Source organism: Balaenoptera ricei, chromosome 18 (genome assembly GCF_028023285.1).
Source record: "Balaenoptera ricei isolate mBalRic1 chromosome 18, mBalRic1.hap2, whole genome shotgun sequence".
Classification (NCBI taxonomy): Eukaryota; Metazoa; Chordata; class Mammalia; order Artiodactyla; family Balaenopteridae; genus Balaenoptera; species Balaenoptera ricei.
The window spans coordinates 83018824-83042787 of record NC_082656.1 but is presented as its reverse complement, the minus strand read 5'-3'; the positions used below and the strand labels follow the sequence as shown (position 1 = coordinate 83042787).

Below are 23964 nucleotides of genomic sequence, written 5' to 3'. Positions count from 1 at the left end.
GGGAGATGGGCCGGCTCGGCTGTGGGCAGGGCACAGCTGTAGGTCTGACTCCGTCTCGAGTGCTGGGTGGCTTTCCCGGTCCCCCCACCCCATGCGCCCCCGCCGACTTCTTCCGCCTTCCTGTGTGCACTTCATGTTACCCAACCTGAGTAAAAGTGTTTTTAATCTAATGTATGAGATGTGGCGTCTCCTATGGTATTTATGTATTTGTGTTTCACTGGTTACTAGTGAGATTGACCAGCTTTTCATGTGTATTGGTTGTTTTTATTTGTCCTACTAATTGCTGTTTGTATTGTTTCCCCATTTGTCCTGTGGATTTGTCTGACTTTTTAAGAGTCGAATCATGGGATGAGTTCATACATTTGGATATCTTGTATCTGTAATTGCACTTTTTTCCTTTAATTATTTTTCTTCAACCATTTGTTTTCACATTATTTCAGACTTAGAGGTGTAAGAATAGTACCGAGAATCATGGGCTTGACGGATGCTCTCCAAATGTTGGTTTTGCCATGTTTTATCATATGCTGAATTCCCATTTATACCCGAGTCTTTCTGGACTCTATTTTTTTCTGATTTTTTTTTTTTTTTTTTGGTTTGCTATTTCTTTGTCAGTAATACTTAAACGTAGCTTTAGAGTTTGGTATCTGGTAGGAGCAGCTCTTTTCGCAATCGTCCTTGTTGTTTCTGCACATTTCCACTTACATATAGATTTAGAATTAGCTTGTCGATTCTGCCAGATAAAACCTGAGAGAGTTCCTAGAAACACAAACTGTCAAACTGACTCATGGGAAATAGAAAATCTAAATAGACCTATAACACAAGTAAAGAGAATAAATGAGTGCTTTAAAAACCTTTCCAGTAAAGAAAAGCCCAGGGCCAGATGGCTTCACTGGTGGATGTGACCAGTGTGGGAACAGGGCCATCTCTGCCCCTGTCTGCCTGGCGGGGTTCCTGGACCTGCTTTCTCTGACCCGCCGTCCACTCCTCCTCAGTAACTTTCCTGCGTGCAGCTCCTATTCATCTTTGTTGACGGCTGTTCAGAGCTCACTTTCTGTGTAACGTGGCTTCATCCTGTGGTCCTTCCAGGAAGCTCTTTGAAACGCCCGTGTTTACCTGGTTCCGGGGAGGCTTTTCTCTCCCCCTTCTGCTGCAGAGCGGTGCTCAGTGTCCCACCTCGGCTGCCTCTGGGTTTGACTGACTTGCAACCCAAGGATGAGTTTGCAGTCCTTTTATCTGAAAGAAAACCTTCCAGGTGGCCTCTGAGCTTTGCTATTTCTGTGGCGTCATTAAAACTGCCTCTGGGTCCACCAGTTGGGATTTTACTTTTATTTTATTATTTATTTATTTATTTAAAATTAAGTTTTGGCTGTGTGGGGTCTTTGTTGCTGTGCGCATGCTTTCTCTAGTTGCGGTGAACGGGGGCTACTCTTCGTTGCAGTGCACGGGCTTCTCATTGCGGTGGCTTCTCTTGCTGCAGAGCACGAGCTCTAGGATGCGTGGGCTTCAGTAGTTGTGGCACGTGGGCTCAGTAGTTGTGGCTCGTGGGCTCTAGAGCGCAGGCTCAGTAGTTGTGGCGCACAGGCTTAGTTGCTCTGCGGCATGTGGGATCTTCCCGGACCAGGGCTTGAACCCGTGTCCCCTGCGTTGGCAGGTGGATTCTTAACTACTGCACCACCAGGGAAGACCGGGGCTTTACTTTTAATTGTTAAAAAGATATGATCCTTTAGTTCAGTGGTGCAGGGATTAGTATCCAGCTTTTTTTTGTTTATCTTGTATTAGGATGAAGTGCAAAGGCAGGCAAGACTAGAGCCCTGTAAGAATTTACAGATGTCCTCTGAATAGACATTTTTCCAAAGAAGACGTACAGGTGGCAAACAGATACATGAAAGGATGCTCAACATCACTAATTATTAGAGAAATGCAAGTCAAAACCACAATGAAATATTACCTCACACCTGTCAGAAATGGCCATCATCAAAAAGACAAGAAATAACAAATGTTGGCGAGGACATGGAGGAAAGGGAGCCCTCGTCCACTGTTGCTGGGAGTGTAAACTGGTGCAGCCACTGTGGAGGGTTCTCAAAAAAATTAAAAATAGACCTACCATAAGATCCAGCAATTCCACTCCTGGGCATATACCTGAAAAAACGTAAACACTGATTTGAAAAGGTACATGCACCCCGATGTTCATAGCAGCATTATTTCCAGTTGCTAAGATATGGAAGCAACCTAGGTGTCCATCAACAGATGAATTAAATAAAGAAGATGAGGTATATATACACACAATGGAACACGACCCCGCCATAAAAAGAATGGAATTTTGCCATTTGCAACAACGTGGATGGGCTTGGAGGGCATTATGCCAAGTGAGATAAGTCAGAGAAAGACAAATACTGTATGGTATCACTAATATGTGGAACCTAAAAAATACAACAAGCTAGTGAATGTAACAAAAAAGAAGCAGGCTCAGATGTAGAGAACAAACTAATGGTTACAAGTGGGGAGAGGGAAAGGGGAGGGGCAAGATAGAAGTGGGTGATGAAGAGGTACAAACGGTCATGTATAAAACAAGCTACAAGGATATACTGTACAGCACAGGGACTATAGCCAGTATTTTATAATAAGTATAAATGGACTTTAACTCTTAATCATTGTGATTCAATATATTGTACACCTGAACTTATATAATAATGCGCATCAACTATACCTCAGTTAAAAAAAAAGATTTTACAGATGCACTGAATGATTAGTGTAGAAAGTACTTTCAATGTTTGGGGAGAAGTTTCTAATTATTTTTGGTTCTTACAAAGTAGTACTGTAAAAGGAAACCAAAGTTTTTCATTTTGCTACAATGACTATCTAGGGAAACTCTATGCTGAGACATTTAGTGGCTCACATGGGTTTTCTCCCCTGTAAACTGAGGGAGGTAAACAAATTACGCCCGTGTGTTCAAGGTAAGAACACGATAGCTCAGTGTTAATTTGTTTTATATTTTTGCCTTTTGGATAAACCTGTCAGAGCTATAAAGGATTGGGGCCTTCAACTAGGAACAGGAAAAGAAGGGAAAAGTTAAAAGTCAGCACTCTTGCTTTCAAAATTAGAAAAATTTCAGACAGCAATCAAATGTTAGCTGAAATGCTCTGACGGTGCTCCCAAATCTGCATCCTTGGATGGGAAGGGCAGTGCACTCACTAGAGAGAACGCAGGGGCTGCTTTTTGGACTCTCTCTGTGGATGCCTTCAGCACTCTCCTTATTTTGTTCCTCTTACACTTTTGCTAGGAATTATTGGATTTAAAGGTTGACCATGTACCTATCTTACACTTTGGCACTTTCACGCCCACCCCTGAAAGCTGTCGTCCGCCAGTCTGCCTGGTCAGCTCCCTCTGGCCTTCCCCTGGTCCAGAGCCTCCGGCTTCTCTCCGCGTGGCCAGAGGCGGGTCTCTTGGTGGTGGCCTGCCTATTGACCCGTTGAAGTTGGGGTCCTTTGTGGTCTGAATGAATGGATCTGGTCTTAGAAAATAAGTCGCTTGCTGAGGAAATTACCCTCTTCATTTCTGTTTTTATCAGGAAGGCCTTGGCATTTGTCCAGCACTTCATGAGAAATCATGGTTCAATTATGCTTTATATTTTCCCTCACTTCTTTCTGTGTTTGACATAATGGTGCAAATTAAAGAACCTTGAGTGGAAAGTGCATCAGTAAAATAAAAGCATATTGCAATTATATTCTAACCTTGATTCTTTTCCTCTGTAACTATATTTTTTGCAAGATTAATTATGCCCAGGCCTCTCGGTGTTTGCTTCTAGATGTTTGCTAGTAGGGTGATTGAGTGCTACTTTGCCCTCAGATGAAATGATGCTTTCATAACTTCTAAAGATGACTGAATGCCTGAGTTCTTTATCTTTTAAATTAAATTTTCTTATTGTTCATACTGATAAAAATCCAGCTGTACTCCAACTATCAGGATAAATTAGTGTGTTGTCTGTAGAAACTAGCTATTCTGTTTAAGTGAATAACAGATAAATAACAATTTATATGCAGTTAATCTAATCTGTTGAATGGCAAGCCACAGAGCAGACATAGTGTGGTGACTGGGTAACCTCTTAGATTGTTCATGGTGAGCTTGTGACACTTTAATTTCTATCAGGGCTGATTTGAGTTTATGTTAAAGTGGTGATAGCCTCATTATAATAGTACTGAAAGCAGTCGTTAGTTATGTGTTTAAAATTAGAAAGGGAATATAAATCCAAAAAAGTCTAAAAAAAGGAATATCAATAAATACTTTCATAATTTAAATTGATATCTAAAGATAAGAATATGAGTTGGAAATAAATGTAGCAGTCTCATCCTCATGGTCATAAAAATGTTGGCATTTGTTCAGATACCTACTTAAAGGAAACTGGCTGTATTTGATCCTAGATGGCTCGATACCATCTAGGATCAAATACAAGGATCAAATATAAGACCTTAACATCATTAGAAATTTTGTTTCCTTAAATAGTTACCCTTGGGAGTAGATTTCTGTGAACAGGAAAAAAAAAATCTTTTTTAGTTCATCGCCTTGGGAAAACAGTGTTTCTAAAAAAATTCTTACTTGTACCATATGTTCACTCATTGGCTTGAATTACTCAGTTCTTTTGAACAGTATTTTTTCCTGATTTAAAAATGTGCAATTAAAACGTTTTCGAGTATGTAAACACGGAGGGGAAAATTAAAATTTATTGAATCTCATCATGAACCTATAACCTCTGTTAATATTTTTGTATATCCCCTTTTTATATATTTTTATGTGTGTGTATATCATACCACACATAGTATTTTGTAACCTCTATTTTTTTTAAAAAATAAATTTATTTATTTATTTTTGGCTGCGTTGGGTCTTTGTTGCTGCTCACGGGCTTTCTCTAGTTGCGGCGAGCGGGGGCTACTCTTCGTTGCAGTGCGTGGGCTTCTCATGGCGGTGGCTTCTCTTGTTGCAGAGCATGGGCTCTAGGCACGTGGGCTTCAGTAGTTGCGGCACATGGGCTTCCAGGAGTTGTGGCGCACGGGCTTAGTTGCTCCGCAGCATGTGGGATCTTCCGGACCAGGACTCAAACCTGTGTCCCCTGCATTGGCAGGTGGATTCTTAACCACTGCGCCACCAGGGAAGTCCTGTGACCTCTATTTTTACTTGAAGTAAATAAAGAAAATAATTTCATGCCATTAAACATTATTCTTCTATACCAAGGCTTCTTAAAATGTGATCTCTGAAACTCCTGAATAGCACATAAAACTGTGTATTTTGTGGATATAAGCATTTTTTTTCCTGGGAAGAAAATCTGTAGTTTTCATCAGATTCTCAGAATGGCTTCTGATAGTTAACAACCTTCATTTTAATTAATTAATTAATTATTTTCCAGCCATGACACGTGGCTTGCGGGGTCTTAGTTCCCCGACTAGGGATTGAACCCAGGCCATGCAGTGAAAGTGCTGAGTCCTAACAACTGGACTGCCATGGAATTCCCAAACTTCATTTTGAATGACTACATGATAATATTGTGTAATTCATTTTTACACATTTAGTGTGTATTAGAAGTATGTTGTGCCCCAAAATACTTTATTCCTGTAACGCAAGGATAATGTTTCACTCAAACTTTCTTCATCTGTATTCACAAATGAAAGTGGTCTGTAGTTTCCATTTGGGGCATTATTTTTATCAGGATTAGCTTGTGTTAAACGAGATTCATTAAATAAACAGGTACCGCACATTCTTCTGTGGTCTAGAATAATATAAGAAAGATACCTTTTTTTACAGTTTAGTAGGCCCCATGTCTTGGTGATAGCAGTTTACATTTCTGATTTCTTCTACAGATACTGCTCTTTTTAGAGTCTTCTCTCTCCCTCCCTACTTCTCTGTTTCTCAAGCCCCTTCCTTAGGTTTATTTTGGCTATTTACTTTTTGCTAGGAAACTATTAATTTTGTATTGCTATATATTTGCTAAAAATATTTTTTAAATTCTTTAAATCCATTTTGTATCTGCAGACACACCTTTGTAGACAGGGTTGTGTGTTATTCACCAATTGGTGATTTGGACTTTACGTAAAAATCAACAAAAAGGCATTTAGGTATGTTGGGACTTAAATGGATTTTACAGTCCAGTGGGAGGACCAGGCTGCCATGTGCAACGTTGCCGGTGCTGCGTCTCAGACATCCAGCTGCTGACTGAAAGTACTGCCGAGTACCCAGGCTGTGGTCCAAATGCCATTTCTCCCCAAAAGGGACTGGGGCTCCTTGGAGAAGTGGCTGATTCTAGGTCGGGGGAGCAATGAACACTTAGGAACCTAGAGCCTGGATCAGGCCGGCAGCAGGGAAGGCACCTCGCGTGGAGTCTGAAGGACGCGGCGTCAGCTCAAGGCACTCCGCCCTCCCAGGACGGGCAACGGGACGCCGGGAGGGATAGTAACCGAGATGGAGCGAAGCACCAGATGCACTCCAGTGCATCTAACTGGTCGCCGTGGACGGGTGTAAACATACTATCAGACACTCCTCAGCGTCTCTTGGTGGAGTCAGTTTTTCCCCTTTTAATCTTTCGATGTAAGTGACTGTAATGATCGCTCCTGGTGAGGAGGCTAGCTCAGAGGAAAGGGTGCTGTATTAAATAAGAGGTGCTGGCCTGGCCAGTACAGAGAAAATGCAGCCCAGAAGGAAACAGACCCCAGTGTCGCCTGTGTGCAGGGACGGAAGATCTAGGGAACGAAAACAGCGCAGCGGGAGTACAGCTGTCTCTCGGTATCCATGGGGCATTGTTTCCAGGACCCTCGCAGACAAACATTTGCAGATGCTCAAGTCCCTTGTGTAAAATGGTGTGGTACCCACCCCACCCGCATCCCTGGGTTCTGCATCCGTGGATTCACCCAACCATGGATGCAGAGGGCCCAGTGTACTTACTAAAATTGCGGAGAATATTTCTGTAATCTAGGATGGGGAGCTCTTAGGAAGACAGGAGACCCAGAAGCCATAAAGGAAGACAGTCACCAATCTGACCCAGAAAGAACAAGACAAAACATGGAGCAGACCATAAACAGTGGCAAGCCATTAATTTGGAAACATTTGTAATTCTTAATGATTCACAAATGGTCACTCTCCCTTATATAACAAAGAGCCTCTGTGTATTGGTAAAAAAAGACAGTAGAAAGATGGGATGAAGATATGAAAAGACAATTCACAGGAGAAAATCATGTGGCAATCAGCATTATGAAAATAGGCCCAACTTCCTTTGTTGTCAGTAAAAGAACAGTACAAGCAACCATGATTTTGCCTGATTGGCAAAATTCAAACCGAGCAAGGATGCAGAAATGTAGAGCTTCCTGTGGTGGGAGGGTCAGTTGACAGGGCCGTTTGGATGGGAGATCTGGCATTGTTTATAAAAATTAGAAATTACTTGGACTCAGCAGTTCTGCTGTTAGAGATCGAGTTTATAGAAATAAAAGCACAAGTCTGTTAGGACTATGGCTGAAAAAGGAGAGTGGCCTCGGCGTGGTAGCAAACGGGCTGGAAACAACAGCAGCTTAGTTTTCTCCTTAGCACCCGTACCCTTTTGGATGTCAGGGAACAGGCCGGTGGGCGGGGTTAGGGAAGGTGAGGAAGTGAACAGGGGAAGCTTCCGAGCGCAGTGGGTTTCGGGGAGAGCGCCACGCGAAGGTCGCTTCCTGCAGTGCTGCGGGTGGACCTGGGGCCTCTGCCGGCGGCGGCACAGCGGCAGGAGGAGACGAGACGCAGCTGATTGGTAGGAGGAGGAGAGGAAGACTCTGAATTGGCTTGAATTGAATACTCAAACAGCCCCAGAGGCCTGTGTGCCTTTCCTAAGGTTGTGTGAAGAGTCCGTGTGGATTAGGCAGGCCTCACACTCAGATCCATGATGTACACAGCAGAGGCTGTGATTGTTATTATATTTACAAGGGCGACCACGTGTCTTCGAGAAAAAGCTTATCTTATTTTCACTATATTTTGGTTTTAAAAAGTGGGGAAGAAGTGATTCCATTTAGAGAGATCTATCAAAATGCCTCTTAAAATAAGATTTATTGTATAAATGGTAAGCCTCCCAATATCTGGAGAGAATTTTGCTTCCTAGAATTACTTATTTCTTGATGTTGCTGTTAGCTAATATTTCGCCATAAATATCACTTTTTAATGTTTCACTGCCTCTTTCCTTTCAGTTTTTCGTAGCATCAGATCCAACGGTGAAGACAGACCGGCTGTGGCACGACAAGTACACCCTGCGGAAGTCGATGATCCCGTCCTTCATGACGATGGACCAGTCCAGGAAGGTGGGGTGCGACTGCTGTGACCGTGATGTGCTAATGCTGTATTTACCTGCATCCGGTGACAAAACCAGTCTTCAGTTAACACAGTTTTGTGGCATTTTAGGATTTACATTCTTGAGATGAAGTATATGTTAATTGACTGCCTCAACGTATTAATATGTATTTGTTAATAACAATTTTTTCAGTTCCTGGAGTTCACTTGATACTATCCCAGATGTTCTTATTATTTAGTTTTTAGTCAATAGAATAATTTGTAGTGCTTGGATGTTTGATCGTTTTAATTTCGAATAAAGGTAACTCTAGAATATTTTCCTTTTTTTAGGTCCTTTTGATAGGAAAATCAATAAATTTTCTGCACCAGGTTTGTCATGACCAGACGCCCACTACAAAGATGATAGCTGTGACCAAGTCTGCAGAATCACCCCAGGACGGTATGATGACGATGATGGTGGTGATAATGTGATGGCACGATGGTGGTGATGATGGTGGTGGTGGTGATAGTGGTGATGTCGGGGTGACGCTGGTGATGATGGTGGTGACAGTGCTATATATTGCTTGAAGTATGTTTCGTTCAATAGGACTGACAGATTTTCGGAATTATTATCTAAGATGCCTTAATACACAGTGTGATACATATAAAATATCTATTACTGTGTAAATTTTGAATTTCCTTTCTTATACAGTTAAAAAATAACTAGGTGTAGCTATTTTACTCTCCTTGGTAACTTGTGTTACTTTTTTTGTGATGCAGTGACAGTATGCCAAAGTAAGGAAATAAAGGAAACACTTGCTAATGAACTCAGAGGCTTGTTCAGAAATCAGCACGGATTCCCAGCGTTTATGTATTCAGAATGCCGCACTGTTAACCGTTCCGTGGTTTTGCCTCATTTCCTACTCTCCTCTCTGCCAGTTTCCCCATTTGCTGCCTGCCCCATCCTCAGTAATTTCATGTGTTCTCTGCGTGGCTGACTTAACGGACAGCTGTCCAGTCTTGGCTACATTTGTTACTTATACTGTTGTCTTGACTCATTCAAGTTTATTTTGTGTGAGGCATTGTGGTAGCTGTAGGGGAGATGGTATGAATTCACCATGATGATGCTTTTCATGAACTGTGCTCTAGGAATGGAGATTAAACGTACAATAAAGTGAAATAATAAGTAGTAAATGGTAGAAAGTGATACATGAGATGAGGTGTACAGATAACGTGCTTGAAGTACACAGGGCAGTACTGCTAGCTGTAGGCACTATGCCATCTGGTGTATACAGGTCTCCAGAGCTTATGCATCTTGTATAATCAAAACTTGGTACCCTTGGACCTTCACCTTTCCACTTCCCCCTCCCCACCGTCCCTGGCAACCACCATTCTACGCTCTGGTTCTATGCGTTTGACTGTTTTAGATTCCACTGGTAAGTGAGATCGTACAGCATTTCTTTTCTCTCTCCGGCTTACTTCACTCAGCATGATGTCATCCAGGTCCATCCATGTTGTCACCAGTGGCAGAAGCACCTGCTTTTTTACGGCTGAATTATGTTCCATTGGATATGTACACTGTATCTTCTTTATCCATTCATATGTCCGTGGACACTTTGGTTGTTTCCATGTCTTGGCTTTTGTCAGTAATGCTGCAGTGAACACGGAGTGCAGAGATTCCTTTGAGATCCTGACTTCATTTCCTTTTGGATGTGAATTGCTGGGTCGTATGGTAGTTCTATTCTTAATTTTTTGAGGAACCGCCATACTGTTCTCCACAGTGGCTGCATCAATTTACATTCCCACCGACGCTGTACTAGGGTTTCCTTTTCTCCACGTCCTCATCAGCACTTGTGATTTCTTGACTTTTCCACGGTGGCCATTCTGAGAGGCACGAGGTGACATCTCACTGTGGTTTTGGTTTGCATTTCCCTGATGAGTCGTGATGCTGAGCAGCTTCTTGTGTTCCTTTTGGCCCAGCTTGATTTTCAGCATCTGAGAGGGCTCACTAGGGGAGATTCCAGAATGTGCTGGAGTTGTACTGAAAATCCAGATCAAGGTCAGGGCTGATGGGAGATGTGGTCGCACCTGTGTCGCCATGCGGTTAAGGCCAGGGCTCCAGGGCAAGGCGGCGGCTGCAGCCGCGGGCCAGACACATCTCCCTCTCACCCCTCTGGCTCCCCGTCTCAGGTGTGTTTGACATGCACTGTTCTGTGTAAACGTTTTAGGGATTCAGAGATGCCAGGTTAGTTCTTAGAATATGGAGGTCCCAGTACAGAATGTTTGGAAACACCTGTGTTGAGGAGGTAGAAGGAGGAGGAGGAGCCCGGTGAAGAGTTGTGTTGATGCCTTTCGACGTTTCCCTAGTGGCCGGAGAAGATGGCACTCAGGGAGGACGAGTGCTGTGCCCGGCCGGCCGTGGAGACCCGCAGCGGAGGCCAGCACCCGTGAGCGCCCAGCGCCCGGCGCGCGGCGGGCAGGCAGGAGGGGGCCACAGAGCGCTGCTGCTCTGCCTCAGTCAGCCACCCTTGCTCTCCCCGCTGCTACCCTCTGCGGAGCGAGGGGGTTTCGGCTGCCAGCGCCGCCGGGAGGAGGAGAGACGCGGACTCGGAAGGGCTGCTAGTAATGATACAAACAGCAGTGGGAAAAGTCACGTTTATATTTCTCATATGGGAAAAACTTTGGAAATTTAAAAGGGAGCCTAGAGAGCTAAGGGTAGATGTTTTCCTGTGGGAGCATAAGGAACAGAGACCGGCCAGCAGGTTCTGGGTCGGGTGTCGTCTGACAGGCGCTTTGGCTGCCGTTGGTTGGCATTAAACCTTTTCTCTGGCGTGAAAACCCTTCATGAATCGAGCAATGGTACAGCAAGAACACTTCTGGGGGAGGATCTTGACATTTTAAAAATGACACAGATCAACAGAAATTTGTGTTGCCCCTCCCCCTCCCCCATCCCCCAAATGTGACCGTGGTCAGCGCAGCGCCTGGCGCCCTCACGTTACTGCACCAGCCGACCTCCCCTTCTACAGAAAGCTACGTTTTCCTCACCGTGGACACCTTAGTTTCTCCGCAGTAATGTATAATTAGAATAGCAGCACTACTAAAATAGGTTTTTCTTTTTTTTTTTTTTTTTTTTTTAAATTATTTATTTATTTATGGCTGTGTTGGGTCTTCGTTTCTGTGCGAGGGCTTTCTCTAGTTGTGGCAAGTGGGGGCCACTCTTCATCGCAGTGCGTGGGCCTCTCACTATCGTGGCCTCTCTTGTTGCGGAGCACAGGCTCCAGACGCACAGGCTCAGCAATTGTGGCTCACGGGCCCAGCTGCTCCGCGGCATGTGGGATCTTCCCAGACCAGGGCTCGAACCCGTGTCCCCCGCATTGGCAGGCAGATTCTCAACCACTGCGCCACCAGGGAAGCCCGAAAATAGGTTTTTCTTAACGGGACCGTTATTCTGAAGAACAAACAAGCCCTCCTGGTCTGCCCTCCTGACTGCGCCCTCGGCCTGTCAGCGAAGCTGTGAGCAGGTGTGGAGTGACTTGTGTGTGTGTGAGTCTCTCATTCCTCCTTCGTAAAATGCAGATTATGTACGTATGCGTACTTTTCCCCTTTGTTCTTTACAGCTGCAGATTTTTTCACAGATTTGGAAAATGCATTTCAGGGGAAAATTGACGCGGCTTATTTTGAGACCAGCAAGTACCTACTGGATGTTCTGAATAAGAAGTACAGCCTGCTGGACCACATGCAGGCCATGCGGCGGTACTTGCTGCTCGGTCAAGGAGACTTTATCAGGCACTTAATGGATTTGCTCAAGTAAGAAGGCTCTTTAGGTTTTCTCGTAAACGTGCAGTAGAGTTCAGCATGATAAAGAGCTTTACAGTTTCTCTTTAAAAGAATAAGCGACATTAGAGGAAATGTGTTGAATTCTCATAGAACGTTGGGAAGATGAAATCCGAGGAGAGAAAATTGTCGCATCATCAAGCCAATGTCCCTTTAGTTCTTGTCCTGTGCTTCACTCGCGGGGCTCGTGTGCCTCTTGAGCACTGGCACCGACCAGCAGGGGTATGAGGGGCGCGTGGTGTGGTCGGTTAGCTTAGCTTCAGTTTGAGAGTAGTCTGCGAAATAAAATGTATGTTTTAAAATGGAACTTTTTCTTCCATGTTTTTAGTTTACATTATTTCTTGCTAAAAAAACCAAAAAAACAAAACAACTTCATAGGACAAACTTCCATTAGTTTGTCTCTTCTGTTAGTAGTTCTTCGTAGAACTACTCCTTCCATTCAGTTCCATGACGTTCCTCCTGGCACTGTCCCTTCTAGAAGGAAGTGTGTGTCCCTCCTTCCTGCCATAGAGACAGGAGGGCCAGCTCTGTAGGAGACAGCCGGGCCCCGGGCAGCCGAGGGTGGGCACAGCGTGGACTCGGGCGCCTAGGACTGGACGTGTGGCTTCTTGGCGCTGCCTTTGGGACACTTCAGTCGTGCCTGTGTCAGTCCAGCAGTGTCTCAGGCCTTTGGTCCCCAGACTCCATGTGTGTCGGAATCCCCTCCAGGGACTGTTGGACTGGACGGCCGGGCCTGCCCGCAGAGCCGGCTCCGTGGCTCTGGGCTGGAGCCAGGACGGTGCGTCCCTAGGAGGGTCCCGGCCGAGGGGAAGCTGCTGGTGTGGGGACTGCACTTGAGAAGCTGCTTCAGCCACGGAAGCGCCGTAGTTCCACCTCCAACCAGAAGGCCGTCTTCAGTACGAAAGATGATTGAGTTTTGGGGGCACACATAGCAGGCTCAGGGGTAACCTTGTTTGAGGAATTAGCTCATGAAAGAGTTGATGATCTGCTGAACATGAATTCTTGGTGGTTATACTTCCTGAAGGAGCCTTTCTGCTCTCTGTTAGGAAGGGGGTTGCTGGTGACTTAAGTACTGGTCCCAGGGCAGCACCTGTGGGGAGTGGGTGGAGATGAGTTTTTAGGGGGAGATGTTCTTTCAGTGGCCCAGGGGGTGGTGGGGCAAGTGTGCAGGTTTGGGGTGGAGGAGAGCAGGTGTTTTGTGAACGTTTAGAGGCCATGGCCACATTGCAGATCGCATCATTTAGCTGACTTACCCGTGTTTGCCTTATGCTGGGTTTTAATAATCAAAGTGTCTCATCCTTGATAGTAAATGAAAAATTTATTTCTTCTCAAAGGCCTGTTTTAAGTTTCCAGTTTTAAAAGGGGAATGTCATCAGTCTCTAGCTTGCCTCAGATTTATTTGAGCGACACTGACGTTGTTGGCCCTTTTTCACCCTGCGCACACCTGGGGCGGATCTCAGAAATGTTAGCTTCATATTTAGGAACGCAGATGTCAGTTTCATATTTAGGAACGCAGATGTCAGTAACCCTTAAATGTTTGCTGGTAATGCAGTAGTTTTTAGCCTTTAGAATCATGGTATCCACACAGCTAATTGTTTTGATTTAATCTAGTCCTTTCTGCCCATTGGATTTGTACAGGAAGTTACAGTAGTTCATGCTACTGTAGACCAGGCTTAAGTTTGAAAACTGTATTTGTTAACATGCGTGGCTCACTTAAGGATTTTCAATTTTAAGCTGAATCAAAATTAATTTTAAAGAAGTGTTTTGCTCCCCAAAATACTTGATGAAATCTTATTTATAGTTTATTCTGTAGCATTCAAATTTTATAGTCATTTTGTTACCGTGTTGTATTGGTTCCATTTGTCCTTTTAGGTTTTGTAATTTGAACTCTTTATAATTTTAAGTTTTTAGGAAGTGCATTAAGAATTCAAGTAACATTCTCTTTTACTTTTACAAAAATCTGTTAAGACCAGAACTTGCCCGTCCGGCTACGACTTTGTACCAACACAACTTGACTGGAATTCTTGAAACAGCTGTCAGAGCCACCAACGCCCAGTTTGACAGCCCTGAGGCCCTCAGAAGACTGGATGTGAGGCTGCTGGAGGTACCGCAGCTCTGGTCCCACCCGGGGCTCCTCGCTGATGCCCTCCATGTGGCCTGAGGCCCCGCTGCTCCGCTCTGCCCTCTCCTCTCCTCTCCTCTCCTCGCTGCTCCGCTCTGGTGGGGGGGGAGCTGGCCACCATGCGTCGGAATCCCTGCCCAGTGGCCTGGCGTGGTGTGGCCTCAGACGGGTCCCCGCACCTCAGTGTGTTCTCCTGACAGAGGGCCCCCAGGGCTGCGGGCAGGGGACATGCAGCTCTGTCCTGGGGCCTGGCCACGTGGACACTTAGTCACCACCACTGCTGCTGCTGGTGACGATACCGGGCACAGAGGTGACAGATCGCAGTAGCATTGATCACAAATAGAGGTGTTTAGTTTTAGTTGGTAGAAGATGACTTTTTTTAGGGGAATGAGTATTTCATAAACATAATACACTGTTTGCTTACTTATGATGGAGGACCATTAGCAGAACCTGTGGGTTTTTAACAAATGTTTACTTTTAAGGGTTAGGAACCCAAAAGGCAGTGGGTTTTTGTCATTTGAGAAAATGCTGATGAATGTTAAAACTGATTTTACAATATTCATTGAAAATATGCTCTTTATTCCAGAATATTTGCAGGGCACCGCGTATGTGCCTGTCACTGTCTAGATGCTGAGGGTACAGGAGTGGACAAAAGATGCCCTCCTCTGCTGTCATGGAGCTCACGCTCAAAACTGCTGAGTGGTTTTTAAAAATTGGGCTTTATTTTAATGCCTCTTCTTTGAGGACTCGACAGCCTCACAGTGGTGGGAAGCCCTGCAGTTGTGTGTTTGTTTTTGCGCTCAGGTCTCTCCAGGTGACACCGGCTGGGACGTCTTCAGCCTGGATTACCACGTCGACGGGCCCATCGCAACCGTAAGATCCCGCTGGGCGCCGTCATAGCTGTTTGGGTGGCTGCACGTCCTGTTGCTTCCGAGCCACTTTCTCTCTAGAGCACCGCGTGAAGTGCTCGCTTGTATCCCGGATGCATCCATTGAATGAATGCTTGAGCCAGAGTCGTGTGTGTGTGTGTGTGTGTGTGTGTGTGTGTGTGTGTGCATGCATGCGCGTGCGTGTGTGTGTGTGTGCGTGCAACAGTCACTAATGAGTGCTGAAGTGCTGGATTATTTTAAGAATTCTTAGTATCATTTGTTCTTATCATAGGTTTCAGCAAGTACTTAATAAATGGGTTATTCATTTTGTTCCATTATTCTTAGACTGTAGTGACTAATTTAGGATAATTTGAAGGGAACTATAAAGTATTTTAGTGGAGTTGTATTTTTACTACTTGGATAAAATTTGATATTTAGTATTCATTTAAACTGATGAGAAAATAGCTGTCCTATTGTTCATAGTGCTTTCACTGTGTTTAAAGAAAAGTACTATTTCCTTGAATGGTTCCCAGATCATAAAGGATTGACCAGCACAGCTCTCTTCTTGTGTGTCTGCAATTAAAATGCCCTCTTGAGTGCTCAGTTTTTCTTTATTCAGACTTGAGTGAACTCTCCTTGAGCAAGGCATCTCTTTGAACTTATCTCAGTCACTTTCATATCTGAAATATTGAAGAAGGACATGCATTTCTTCTACTTCTTGGGAAAATATTTTGTTAAGAGGCAGTGTAATTTGGCTCTACAGTGTCTCCCGAGCGGTCTTGGCGGAGCTGGAGTCTGTGGCTGTCCTTCCTCTCCAGGTGTGACATGGGCCCGCCTCCTGCTGGAGAGCTTGCGCCGAGGCCAGGCTCTCCTGCATTCCCTTTGGGCTGACGGCTTTGCTCTGGCAGGTGCTCTGTCTGTCTCCTGTGAGGCGGTGGCTCCTGGGGCAGGCTTTTTACACATAAACTCCCCGTGTTTAAATTTTACCAGATCAAAGCTACTACATTTTCAATACATAACTGTGCTCAAACTTAATTTTTGGTCATATTCAAACTAGTTTTTTCTCCTTTGATGTATGTCATAAATAGTTTTAAGTAATTATAATGTAAAAAAGAGGCTATTTTAACAAATTATTTATGTTAGAAACTTTCCTATTATCTACCTTGTTAATATTGCATATTTTACATATTATTTTTTTCATAGTATAAATGATACCATAGTGAAGGCAGCTGCATCGATTATTTCACAAAATGTAGGTGCCTGGAGTAGTAGATACACTGAACATGGTCTGTATACACGGTTACTTAATTATTGTATGATATTGCACATCTTACTGAGAGTATCGAAGTTACGCATTGCATACCTTGTGCATAAACAATTGATCACGCTATGTTATATTTTCAAGATTTTAGATTTTTAAAAGCTCTAGTAGAGTCAAGAAAAGAAGTTTATATCATAGATGTATTTAAAAAGAAATTTAAGATAGATCCCTACCTGTGGCTCATAGGCGTCCATTTCCTTGCCAACTCCAGTGGGTTGATGGTCCGACGGGAGAGGCTGGATTGGAAGGAGAAGAGGTCTTGTAGTTGGTTGCTGGAGTCTGCCCAGGACTCACACGGGGCGTGGCCTCTTGCCCGTCTGGTCTTTGTGCTCCAGTCCCAGGGTCGGCACACGTCCTGGGTTGGCATGTTCTCAGTGGAGTGGCTGTACCTGTAGCCGTTTTATTGAACAGCTGCAGATAATCAGACTAACGTTAGAAATGGAAATAATTTTTAACTATCACATTAAATTCTGTGCAGTTGGATACAGAAGTTGCTAGAAAGATAAAAAGAGGGCTATTTTATTTAAAAATTTATGGTTTTAGAATCAGATTTTAGAAGCAAATGGATTTCCTGATTTTTCCCTGTTTAATTTACTATATTAATCTCTATTTCCTTTCTATTCTCACTGAAATTGTCATTTTTTGTATAGAATTTAATTAGAATGGGTACATATCTTAGTTACATAGTTATATCTTCTATAACACAGCATTATTTTAGATTCTTACAAATTCTGTGAAGAAGGATTTGGAAAGACAAATGTCATTTTGACAATGGGCAGGATAAAATCCATTTATTTCTACCCTTGATCTCCAGGGTGTTACATGAGGTGTCAGGAGCTTATTTGTTGAATGTTCCTCCGAACTTTATTCTGCAGTAAGTGATGGACTGAGGGACCACGTCCTGTGGGTGCTGTTTCCCTGTGTGAATGCAGTGGGATGTGAACGTCCCCGCTCTAGACAGTTCATAGGTGTAAGGAATTTCGGTCACACTGAACTTTTGTGCGTCAGGTCCGTTGAATGTGCTCTGACACGTAAACGATCAGCGTGGTTGCTGTGTGATGGCGCCTTCCTGAAGTGGGCTGTGCTGGTTGCTTACCTACTACTTAGAACGTGTTAGAGCTGGTTGTGTGTTCTCTGGCTTTCTGTTTAAGGAAAAAAAAGACTGAGCCCTGCCCTGGGAGGACCCTCACCTTACAGGTTCCTGTCAGCCTGTGTTCTGCTCTTCCCAGGTGTTCACTCGAGAGTGTATGAGCCACTACCTGAGAGTGTTTAACTTCCTCTGGAGGGCCAAGCGGATGGAGTACATCCTCACTGACATCCGGAAGGGGCACATGTGCAACGCCAAGCTCCTGAGAAATATGCCAGGTAAACCCCGGCAGAGGGCGTGTCTCCGCCTGGCCCTTGGTTTCCAGCAGCTTCGCAAAAACAAAAGTGTTCTTAAAGTAATTGAAAAGTGGTTTCCTGTGCTTTTGGATTTGTCTTTTGTGAAGAGGCTCATTTGTAATATGCTTATCTTGACTTCAGTGCAAATCAGGAAAAGAAATTGAGTCAAGTTAGGTTTTTTTAGACATTGAAGTTTCTTTTAGAATCATGTAGTGTTCATATATGTACTTTAATTTTTTTTAAAAAAATAATTTTTAAGGAAAGAAAGCCGTTTAGTAAATCACTGGCTCATTTAAAATTCACTAAGTGTTTTAATTAAAGTCTATTTGGGAATTGCTTTAATATTGTTTTGGTTCATAAACCAGGACATGGGAAGATTTTACAATATTTTACAGTTAAAAGCTATAATAAAACTCTCATGTCATATAGTCAAGTTCATTTTAATGTTATAAATATTGAGTGTCTTCAGTTATGAATAATTTTGAAATCTTTATATTGAAAGTGATTTGGTCAAAACGTTTGAGAAAGTATTTCAACAAATTATGTCTCCAGAGAAGAGCCGAACGGTCACACTGTTAATCCTTTGGTGAAAGCAGTTACTAAAAAAGGAGCAGTCGTTTGCAGAACGGCCTGCGTGAGATCTGCTTGTTTACTAGGTCGAGGCTCCTCCCTGGGCAGCTCCCAGAGTTCCAGAACTGTGACACCCCAGAAGCTGGGGGCTGGTGGGTACCCGTCCATGTGGGAACACGCAGAATCACAGGTTTACTGGCGTCCAGGCTTTCTGTATTCCCGGCGGGACTCGGCGAGTGGTCGTGATGCTCTTAGGCTCCTGGCCGAGCTTCCTCCGGACTCACTTCGAGAAGATTAATGCTAGGGTCCCTCTGAAGTAGCTGAGAAGGAGGCAAGAGGGGGCATTTTCTCTGAAAGCCTCTCGTGGTTGTGGACGGTAAATATGCCTTCAGCGTCCATTTCCTAGTCGATGAGGGCGGAGGCGCTGGCTCCTGGCTTTGCCTCTGCCGCCCTCCCCGGAAGTCACACGGTCGGTGCACCTGCCAGGTGTTCACCGGGCCCGCCCTCCCCGGAAGTCACACGGTCAGTGCACCTGCCAGGTGTTCACCGGGCCCGCCCTCCCCGGAAGTCACACGGTCGGTGCACCTGCCAGGTGTTCACCGGGCTCGCCCTCCCCGGAAGTCACACGGTCGGTGCACCTGCCAGGTGTTCACCGGGCCCGCCCTCCCCGGAAGTCACACGGTCAGTGCACCTGCCAGGTGTTCACCGGGCCCGCCCTCCCCGGAAGTCACACGGTCGGTGCACCTGCCAGGTGTTCACCGGGCCCGCCCTCCCCGGAAGTCACACGGTCAGTGCACCTGCCATGTGTCCACTGGGCCTGCCCTCTCCCCCTCCCTGCGAGCAGAGGGGTCTCATCTTCCTCAGTGTCTGGTGGAGATCATTTCAGCACAGTGCAGATATTTGTCATTGCATCACTCTTCTCCTTTCGAAATGAACAACTGTATTATTTTTAGCTGTGGGAAATCTGAGCTCTGTAACAGTTCTAAGTATTAGCTGGTTCTGATAACGTTTTTCTGATTTGAATATCAGCAATGTCTATGCGAATTGGCTTTTCTCTTATTTTGAATAGTCAGAAATGAGTTTTGTTTTCTACTTGAAGATAACTAATGCATTTATTTGATCAGTTTTCTGTGTAATTTTAACATAACTTGATCCTATTATATCATGTTCAGTTTCAGCTTCTTTCACTGAGCCTTTTCCCTTGTCATTAAAACTTCTTGTAAAATATTTTTAATAGCATAATATTGTCTCCTGTGGACATACCATTTTATCTTTTCTCTTTGGTTGGACATATAGTTTTTTGGGTTTTTTTTTTTTTTTTTTTTTTACTATTTTTCCACTAATATAAATAATGCCATAAGCTTTGTGTAAATATATATTTATATGCCTCTGAATATTTGTTTAGAATAGGTGAATTGGAAATGGAATTGCTGGGTTAACAGATACGAATCTTAGTTTTACTTTACATTTACTAATACTTATATTTCTTAGTATTTCTATTTTAACTCTGTTGGTACATATTGTCAGATTACTTTTCAGGAAAGTTTGTACCAGTTTAATTTACATCCCGGTAAGCACAGCTGTCACTGGCTGATAGTTGTCTGTACTGCTGTTTTCTTTCTTCTTTTTTTTTTTTTTGACTAACATTGGATACTATGTTCAAACAAACTGTCAATTTGATAGGTGAAAATGGCAGTTCATTTTATTTATTTGTTTGCTTTCTATGAATTTTTTTAAAATTCATTTTTTATTTTTTTTGGCCACACCCCATGGCATGCGAGATCTTAGTTCTCTGACCAGGGATCGAACCCGTGCCCCCTGCGGTGGAAGCACGGAGTCCTAACCACTGGACCGCCAGGGAAGTCCCTGGAAGTTCATTTTAATTCCTTTTAATGCTTTTTAAATTAGCTTTGAATGTAAACACTTTTCTTTCTTTCTTTTTTTTGTCATTTGTGTTTGTTTTTTCAGGAAATTGTTTTTTTGCCCATGTTTCTGTTGGAGTGCAGCGTTCTTACCTTTGACTTATAAGGAAGTGTTTTAGTTATTAATGGCCAGGCAACTTGATGAACAGAGATCAACCAGGTAGTTAGTCTTTTTAACACGGCAGATTTAGAAATGTCCCACCAACCATAAATCTGAGGCAGAAATACAGGAAAATTCCAGAAAACGCTTCTGAAAGCAGCCCGTGGAATCCTCCACGTGTGCACGTGTGTGTTTGGTCATGTGCTCAGTACCCATGATTGTCATCCCAGAAATAATTTTAATGCTCATCAAAATAAGTTGTTTGGAGTAAACAGTTACACCTGAAAATGATTTGCTCAGAGCAAGAGTTTTTGATAATGGTATGCCAAGCCGATTAAACCCATTTTTATATATATTTGCCATTTAGCTAGACAGAAAAGATTGTTGATCTGAAATGGTTTAAAGGTTTTTTTCCTTTAAAAAGAAATGGAAGTTCTTTTGTTAGATTCAGTTAATCTAAAAACTGCTGCTATTAGTGGCAACTAAATGTGTATTTCAAATAACATTTAACCAGATGAAATAGACAAATACGGAACTACAGGTAGACGAGCTTTTGCTGCGTCCTTCTCAGCCTTTGTGCCCCGGGGGGAGGGAGTGCATGGAGCGTCCCCTCCCCACAGAGTGGTGTGAAAATAGTCTCCTTTTTGGTCCTCGTTGGAAATGAAACGGAACGAGGAGGAGGTAGGGGAAGTGGTCGGCTCCCCTGCTGGCGGGGGACTTGTTTTCCTTTCTTGGTGATTTAATACGATAACGATTCGTCTTGCAGTGGGCGTTCTAGACTTAGCGGAATGGCGGCTCAAAGATGAGTAGACGTTTTTCTCTTTGAAAGTTCCTTTTTGTGTCTCTCGTTTTTGTCCACGTGGGTGAGTAGGTAGTCCTCAGTGATTACACGGCTGTGAAGTGTTCTCTTCTTGTTCGCCAGACTGCTAAGCCGAGTGGTTAGCGCTCTGCCCAGATGCTGGGCTGTGGCCTCGAGCTGATTCTTAGTCTTCTGCCTCAGAGTCCTCGTCTGGGTCGGGGCTGGTTGGCAGCACTTGCCTTCAAGGGTTGCCAGGATGGAATCTGTGCAGCGCTCAGCCCAGCGCCCCTCGGGGAGCCCCACGTGGACACGTGTCCTCACACTTGCCTGGTAGACAGAGGACGCCAGACGGTGTCTGCAGGAGGCCCTGACCGGTGACCAGAGGTCTTGTACCCAGGAGACAGGAAAGACCCAGGATCTTACCAACGTCCTTTGACTCCATAGCCTTGAGAAATGAATCTCATGGGTAATTTGGTGAAGTCGCTTTTAAATATCATCCCCTCAGCTGTAGATAAAAGTTGAAGGAGGTGATTTTGAAATTGTGAATAAATTGTTTTAGGGTATTTTTTAGAAAGAAACTTTTGTAATTTTTAACAACACTCAAGGCTATTTCCAGTGCATCTCCAGTTGGGCAGAAGCTTCTGGGAAAGATGTCCAGACCACACGGTCAAGCCTGTGAGAGCTGCTGGTGTATTTTAAAGCCCTGAAGTCCCTCCCGCAGCCTTGAGGGGCAGTAGAGGATTACAGACGGGTCTAACGTCTCACGCCTAAGTCCGCCGGAGGGGAGATGGTCATTCTTGGTGTCTGTGTAAAGCTATCTGCCGCTACGCTAGTCCAGCGGGAGATGTACTGTATTTATGTATTTATTGCACCTCAGGGTGAAGGTTGCTTTGCTTTTGGGATTTTTAGAATTATATGGTTATTTGTGGTTCAGTTATAAAAACACAAGTACTTATAAGTATGTTTTAAGTGTATTTTCAAGGTTCTGCGTAAAGAGATTCAAGGGCTGTTTCAGGTGTAAGTTGTATTTTTTAGGAGCTAAAGGACCGAAGTATACCTTGTGAATTCAGTCTCTGTGTGAACTGGGTTCATAGTCGTTAGAGCCTTAACTGGGCAGTGAGCAGTTCCGAAATCCTTCAGCTCAGAGCGCTTGCTCCCCCCCGTGGGGAAGGGAAGCACTGTGGTGTTAGAGGGACTGCAGACTTTACCGTGTGGGTTGTTTTACCAGATCCCTTTTCAGGAGGCAGTGCCCTCGGGTCCCTTCACTCTCAGAGGCTTTATCTTCGAGGGAGGGTGCATTAAAGATACTGTCCTCCGTGCTCACTTCAGACTCGAGAACAGATGATTTTTCTAGAGTGAAAATACATTTGGTAGTACTTGAAGACCTATAAAGAAAATAACACATATTTTAACACTGTTGCCAAATTTGCCTTGGTCATGGAAACCTTTTGAAAGGGATGTGAATGAAATAGTCAAGACATAGATGATGCAGACTGTCTCCTTAAATTTTGAGGATCGAAATGATTCATTCAGTAAATAATGATTGGCCTACTTGGTGCTGCCCGTTCTTGGTATCCATTGGTGGATGTGACAGAAGGTCCCTGTGGTCAGGAAGCGTCTTGTCTCGCAGGCCAGCTGGACGTGTCCGCAGGCGCTTAGGGCACTTTGATCGTCGTTTGAAGTGGGAAAGACCAGGTGCTGTGGGAGTATGGGAGGCAGACCCCCACCAGGTGGCGTCATAGGATGGAGGGGCTCCCGGGCTGGCATCTGGAGGTGAGGGCGTTAGATGGGAAGAGCGGCTGGGGGCCCGGCAGAAGAGCGTGTCCAGAAGGGGTGCTGGGCCAGGTCCACGGGCCTCGAGGCCACGTGAGCCGGTGTGACTTCAGTGCAGCGGGGGCCAGAGAGGGTCCGCCCCGAGGGGTGAGCAGGGAGGCCAGCAGCCCGGTCCACCGTGACGGTGTGCAAGGCTCACGCAGCCCGGGTTGCCAGCAGCCTCGGGGCTGAGAGCCGTGGGGTGGGCGGTGTGGCCGGGTGGACGCCTGGGCCTCTGCTTCTGGGCACTGCGGGAGGAGCGGGGGCCGGCTGCCAGGTCAGGCGCATCTGTGTGAGATGTTTTTAAGGGTAAATGGATCTGCAGCCCAAGACAGATCTGGGCAGGAGGAAAAGACTTCAGCTTAGGTGATACTTAGAGGAGACCCACACTACACAGAGCAGTGGAACCTGGAGTCGCGCTTCTTCCCCGACGTGTGGAAGATTGTCCTGGAGCCGGAGGCTGGCGAGTGGCCGCAGGTGTGCTCTTGCTCCTGCACTGACCCAGGCCCCGAGAGACCTGGGGCGTCAGTGTTCTCAGGTCATCCGCCGGGAGCCGGGATGAGACCTACCGTTCTGTCTGTGATCTTAAACTTTCTTTGGTGGGAAAATGTCAGGCTGGGTTAGTGTAAACTGCAGACCCGTCGCACGAGGCTGGGAAGCAGGCCGCCCCCGTTTGCTGTGAGTGCGGGCAGAGCCGTGCCTTCAGCAGTGGTGAGATTGTGCTGGACGAGGCCTCAGAGACGCTGGGCTTCCGGGAAAGGTCCACCCGGAGTTTGTGGTGACGTGAAGAACGCTAAAGAAACAGACCCTTCCACAAGGCGTTTCTAGACTATTTCGTATCACAGACCGTTTCATGGAACTTTGCCGCTCTACGAAGAAATCACATCACACCGAGAAAGATGTGGAGAACCGGACTGGCACGTGCCCGCATGCCTGTGGGATGTTTGAATGTGCACGG

General features: G+C 44.9%; 1 protein-coding gene across 3 annotated transcripts in view; it reads left to right on the top strand.

Moving 5' to 3' along the window:
- The window catches only part of TUBGCP3 (tubulin gamma complex component 3), a 61356-nt gene that overhangs the window by 24892 nt on the left and 12500 nt on the right, over positions 1 to 23964 (top strand). Inside the window, exons 12-17 of one of the 3 annotated variants that reach the window (XM_059902890.1) lie at positions 8196 to 8306; positions 8626 to 8734; positions 11910 to 12081; positions 14077 to 14212; positions 15035 to 15103; positions 17650 to 17785. In XM_059902890.1, coding sequence (XP_059758873.1) covers positions 8196 to 8306; positions 8626 to 8734; positions 11910 to 12081; positions 14077 to 14212; positions 15035 to 15103; positions 17650 to 17785 — 733 coding nt within the window. Of the gene's footprint in view, positions 1 to 8195; positions 8307 to 8625; positions 8735 to 11891; positions 12082 to 14076; positions 14213 to 15034; positions 15104 to 17649; positions 17786 to 23964 lie in introns of all 3 variants that reach the window. The other 2 variants (XM_059902889.1, XM_059902891.1) reach the window with 2 other exon arrangements.